The following is a 5,100-nucleotide window of genomic DNA, read 5'->3' on the forward strand; positions in this document are numbered from 1 at the left end:
ATCCCAGTGTCCTCGTTCCTGTTGCTACACTGCTGGTTTTGATTTAATGGCATTTTCCCCCAGCATCAGAAAACGGTTGGCCGTGGGGAGAGCTGGGCGACAGAAGATGGGTTGGACCATCACAGCGCATCTCCCCAGGAGATGAGCCAACTTTAGTCCACCAGCAAAAATAAAGGAAGAGAGAGGAGAGGTGAAACACTCATCTGAACAAGCACCGTCTCTAAAATGGATGCCAGAGTTTTCCCCAGCTCCTCTCTCGGCACAGCGGGAGGTTTGGCTACACCTTCTCAGACATCCCCCTCGGCAGGGTCTGTGGGGAGTGAAGCTCCACCGACTGCCGCCGACGGACCTCACGCTCTGCCCAGTCCTCCTCCGGCTCGAAGCCTTTGAAGATGGCGAGTCTCTCTGAGAAGGTTTTGGCTTGCGGGAAGAGGATGTAATTGTAGATGATGGAGGCCGCTGCCGCCCCAACCAGGGGCCCCACCCAGAAGACCTGGGGGAAAGGGAAAGAGAAGAATCAGGTGAGCAAAAATCAGACTGAGTTTGGAGGAGAGGAACCAGGATCTCTGAAGAGCATTGCAGGGGGCTTATGTTCCTTCCTACCCTGTGTGCCTTGGGAGCAACAGGCAGAAGCCAGCTCTGCTTTGGCCATCACTGTTGACCTGAACTCCCATCCATTGCTGTTGTGCCTGAGTATATCTAACCATCCTCTTCCGTCTTTCCTCCTCTGTTGAGAGCTGCACGATCTTCATTAATGTTAGGCCCATCATGAGCATACTTAATGATTTGGAGTCCTCTGGAGAAGCGTCTTCCTACCCATTTACATATTGCTATGGAGAGGAGGAGGCTACCAGCTTGGGCTGGACACCTCTGACCATGTCAACCTGAACCACCACAGCTCTGGCTCTGAATGTGCTCTTTGCAGATGGAAATGACTGGGAGTATTCCCAAAGGAGCTGGTGGAAAATGTGTGCCTAGATCCAGCTGGAACCAGGAAGGGTCCCCAGGACTGGCAAGAGGAGCTCCACTCTCCATTGGTTTTGCTTCTTTTGCTAAGTCATGGTCAACAAATCCCACACCCTTTTCCTGTCGCAATGCTCCCTGCTTAGATAAGCCAGTTAAGCACCCAGCAGCCCCACCTCTTCTTGCTAATCTCTACATCTCTCCTCCAGCTGGGAGCTGGTGTGGAAACACCAGGAAACTGGCTGGCTCTGTGGGTTTCGAGGAATATTGGCAATTTGGGGGGGCTCATCCCACCAAAACAACACAGAGACCTGACTTCTTACCCAGTGGTCGCTGAAATCTCCGACTATCACAGCAGGGGCGAAAGATCTGGCTGGATTCATGGAGCAGCCGGTGTAACGGATCTGCCAAGAAACACCACATTTGTTGTTAGCATTAAGCCCTTTTAGCACATTTTAAAAAAATCCTGGTGTGTTATCAGCACAATTCATTCACCGAGCTGATGTTTCACCCTCCAGCGTGCCTATTCCAGGAAAAGGGTTGCTGGCAGCTTCCACCACCTGCGTTAACATGGATGAGTTGTCTGTATTTGCACATCTTCTATGTGAGCACGTGTGTCCTGAGCATGCTGCAACTCAGCTGCAGGCTGGGTGACATGCCCTGCAGCATGACAAGGACTGCAGGGACAAGCTCCTGCTGTGCCTAATCCTGGAGCAAGTTGCTATTCCTTGCCACTGAGGATAGGAGAAGAATAGTCCCATAGACACATGGGCTTGCAGTGCGTTAAGGACAGAAGAGGAGGTGTAAACATCCCTGTTGTAATGCACGTGCACCGAGAGGCTGGGAGGGTTGGGGGCTGCTTTGGTCTGTCATCCAGGAGAGATTTCCCTGGGTGTCCATCCCAAATACTTCCCAGTCTCATCGTGGTCTTGAGTGGCTCAGTTGCTAACACATTCACTCCAGGATAGAAGACCCCGCTGATCCCTGGAGCTCCCTACAGGACCCCAGGAGCAGCAGAGCCCAGCAGGTTAAATTCGTTCATGCCCAATAAAAGCCAAGCTCAGGCTAAGGCTCCGTTATGGTTTGGCGGGATTTTTCTTCTCTATCCACTGGAAAGCCATGGGCACCACGTGAGTTACAAATCCTCCGTCCACCCCGGAGCATGCAGCCAAGCAGGCTTTGGGCATAAACAGAAAGACAACCTAAAAAGCGCTGAGTTTTAGCCCATTCTACCCACCCCAAGGAGATGCCCCACAGCAACAGAAAGGCCAATGGACAGGGCAGGAGAGCCCAGGTTGTCCTCCCGACGTTCGTCAGTGGAAGCAAAGATGCACAGGACCAGCTGGAAGGTGAGGAAGAGCTCAACGGTCACCGCCTGCCCCGTCGTCGTCTCGTTGTGCAGCTGGAAGAAGAGGAAAAATGTGTCTCAGGGACAGGCCAGTTTGGTGACTGGATTGGAAAGGTGGAGGGGGAAACCCAAATCAAGGGAACCAAATAGGCATAGGAAATAGGTGAGATTTTTGGCACCAATTTGAAAAGGAGGAAAGATTTTCCAGGTAAAAGGAAAAGTGGGTCAATGAGTAACATTTGATTGACCTGGCAGGAAATATTTTATTGGCATTTCTTTGGGTATGTTTTCCTACTCTTCTTTTTCCCCTAGGAATTCTTTTTTCTTTTCCTCATACTTAATATACAAAATGCCTTCTGGAAAAGTTTACAAATTGCATTTTAAAAATGTCAAAATACTGCTTTGGCATTAAAAAAAAAAAATTCCCTTCCTCCTTCCCCCCCATTTTTGAGTGAAAGAATTTGTCAGATTCAATCTGAAGCTGTGCCTAGTTGCACCCCCTCTCCTCCAGCTCTGCTTTCTGACACTTTATTACTCCTTGGTGGGTTTTCATCCAGATCTGGATGGATCTGGCAGTGCTGCCAGCCAGATCTGCAGCTGGCAGTCCTGCTTGCTTACGGTCTCCCTTCGTTATTGCTTCCCCCAGCCTGTCCTGGCACAACTCTGCCTTTTCTTTCCCTGTGTCACTCCCGCTTCCGACACTCTGCATCCTCCCAAATGCTGATCCCGAGAGTGCTTTGCTCGGTGATGCCACGATGGTGGCAATTGCCCTCCTGGCTGAGATCCAGAGTCAGATCTTGCTCGCTCTCCTCTCCAATATTCCCTCTTCTTTTTTTTTAAGGGTAATTTGTGCAGGCAGCTGCAAGATGAACAGCCCACAGGGGGAAAAAAATATCAAAATCCCTATTCCCTCTTTTAGGTGGTTTAATCTGTAAAACAACAGAGCTGGGTATTTTGAAAGGCTCTCTTAAAACTCCTACTTGCTTTGTTGGGTTTATTAAACCTCAGCTATTATCAGTCTAAATAGTCTTGTTCAGATTAATCCACAATCCCTTTTTTCAACCCTCTTAATCTCTTTGGCAGTGAAGCTGGGTCCTGGCAGTGCCTCCCTGCTGCAAGAAAAGGGATTTCTATGTGCCACTTCCTAAAACATGCTGCCTGCCTCCTCCCTCTCCGCTCGGCTTGGTTTTGGGTGATGCTGGTCCTGGCATGGGCGTCTCTACAGGAGATATAGTTGCCTGAAAGGGCATGGAGAGGGGATAGTGAACCCCATGACTTTTTAATTTTTTTTTTCCCCTCCTTTTTTTATGTGCATCAGTGGGGAAGGGGATGTTGGGTTGGGATACCATTGGGGAGTCCCCTCATGGCTTCCTAAGGTTCCCCGGTTTTCTTTTTTCCCTGCATGTCTGAAAGCAGACTGGGATCCTTGTGATGCTTCTGGCACTGCCAGGGCACCCGCATGTGTTGGGCATTGGGATGAACCAGCTGGATCTGGTGTGGCCATCCCTTCACAATGGGAAACAATGCTTAACAACAACTTAGCGCTATCTAATGAAAAGCTGGGATTTAGACACCACCCCCACCCCCCCCTCACCCTGACACAACATTCCCATTGCTGGGAATCTGGCACAGCAGCCTGGAAAAAGCAGCATTGCTAATGCAGAGGGGAGAAAAGGCTGCCCGTACCCACACCAAGCCTGGAAAGCAGGATGAGCTTGGGGCAAGAGGAACCGCGAGGTGATATTTTTGGTCGTGTCCTTCCCTAAACACCTGGTCTCTTCTGAATCTCGTTCCCCCACAATACAGCCCTAGATAAAACTGAGATGATGGTGTCTTTGTCTTGTAAGGGAGGTGTCCATGTGGCCAGCTGGATCATACCTCTGGGTTTAGTCCTAAAAAGTAGAGGAGGCAGCCTGGAGCCCTGCCTTTGTCCCTGCTCCTGGAAGGACCCTTGGTGCAGCAGGTTCATGGTGCTGGGCTGCAGCTGACAGTGGCTTCCTACCCAACACTAAATAAAGAGGGTCTTTGCTGGCTACAAACCCCTTCTTCACATCCCTCAGCCTTCCCAAAAGCCCTGTGCAATCTTTCCTCCTCCCTTCCAAGCCCATCCATGGGCTGAAGTCTTACCTTGTTGATGGCCAAGCCTTCTCGGGAGTCTGCTGGGGTGATTTCATGTAAAATGGCAGCCCCCACGACGGCCCCCAGGAGCTGGGCCACCACGTAGAAGACTGCACGGAGGAAGGAGACTTGGGAGCCGATGAGGCAAGCCACCGTCACTGCAGGGTTGATGTGGGCTCCACTGATGTGCCCCAGGGCTTGGACCAGCGTGCCGATGGCCAAGCCGAAAGCCAGTGCAATTTGAAGGATGCTCGGGGAGGAGGCTGAGGGCCAGTTCAGAGCAGAGCCCAGGCCAAAGAGGATGAAGACCAAAGTCGCCAGAAATTCTGCAAAGACAGCCCGGGTGAAGGCTACGGATCGCAGTTCCCACATCATGGACTGGCAGTTGCTGGAGGCTGCAAGGACTGACCCTGCCAGTGGTGTCTTCAGGCAATTGCTACCACGGCTTCTGTGTCCATAGAGGATGACAGGGGGACAACATATCTATATATAGATGCAGGGGGCCAAAGGATCACCCACTGAAGGAGATGGGATTGTGGTCCTAGGAAACCTGATGCTTATTTTCATTTGTGTTCCAGTTGAGGGAACATCAGACCCTGCCCCCTCTATTAAAGCTGGGGAATGCAGCGTCTGCCACCCTTGGGAGGTCATAAATCAGTCTCGAGCAATGC

General features: G+C 51.1%; 1 protein-coding gene across 1 annotated transcript; it reads right to left on the bottom strand.

Annotated features, from left to right (window-relative positions):
* Positions 1–277: 277 nt before the first annotated feature.
* AQP2 (aquaporin 2) lies at positions 278–4,804 on the bottom strand. Its single transcript, XM_049819573.1, has 4 exons — positions 4,439–4,804; positions 2,201–2,365; positions 1,287–1,367; positions 278–493 (listed from the first exon to the last, which is right to left on the bottom strand). The coding sequence occupies exons 1-4, from the start codon at positions 4,802–4,804 to the stop codon at positions 278–280; spliced, it is 828 nt and encodes a 275-aa protein (XP_049675530.1).
* Between the last annotated feature and the right edge of the window lie 296 nt (positions 4,805–5,100).

This window comes from Accipiter gentilis, chromosome 16, assembly GCF_929443795.1.
Source record: "Accipiter gentilis chromosome 16, bAccGen1.1, whole genome shotgun sequence".
Taxonomy (NCBI): domain Eukaryota; kingdom Metazoa; phylum Chordata; class Aves; order Accipitriformes; family Accipitridae; genus Astur; species Astur gentilis.

What these genes read in the sequence shown, in the direction of transcription:
- AQP2 (XM_049819573.1), bottom strand. Translation starts at nt 4,804, where the DNA reads ATGATGTGGGAACTGCGATCCGTAGCCTTCACCCGGGCTGTCTTTGCA. An exon ending in CTGTGGGGCATCTCCTTGGG is followed by an intron (nt 1,368 to 2,200) that starts GTGGGTAGAATG and finishes GTTTCTTGGCAG; the next exon opens with ATCCGTTACACCGGCTGCTC. An exon ending in GAGATTTCAGCGACCACTGG is followed by an intron (nt 494 to 1,286) that starts GTAAGAAGTCAG and finishes CCTTTCCCCCAG; the next exon opens with GTCTTCTGGGTGGGGCCCCT.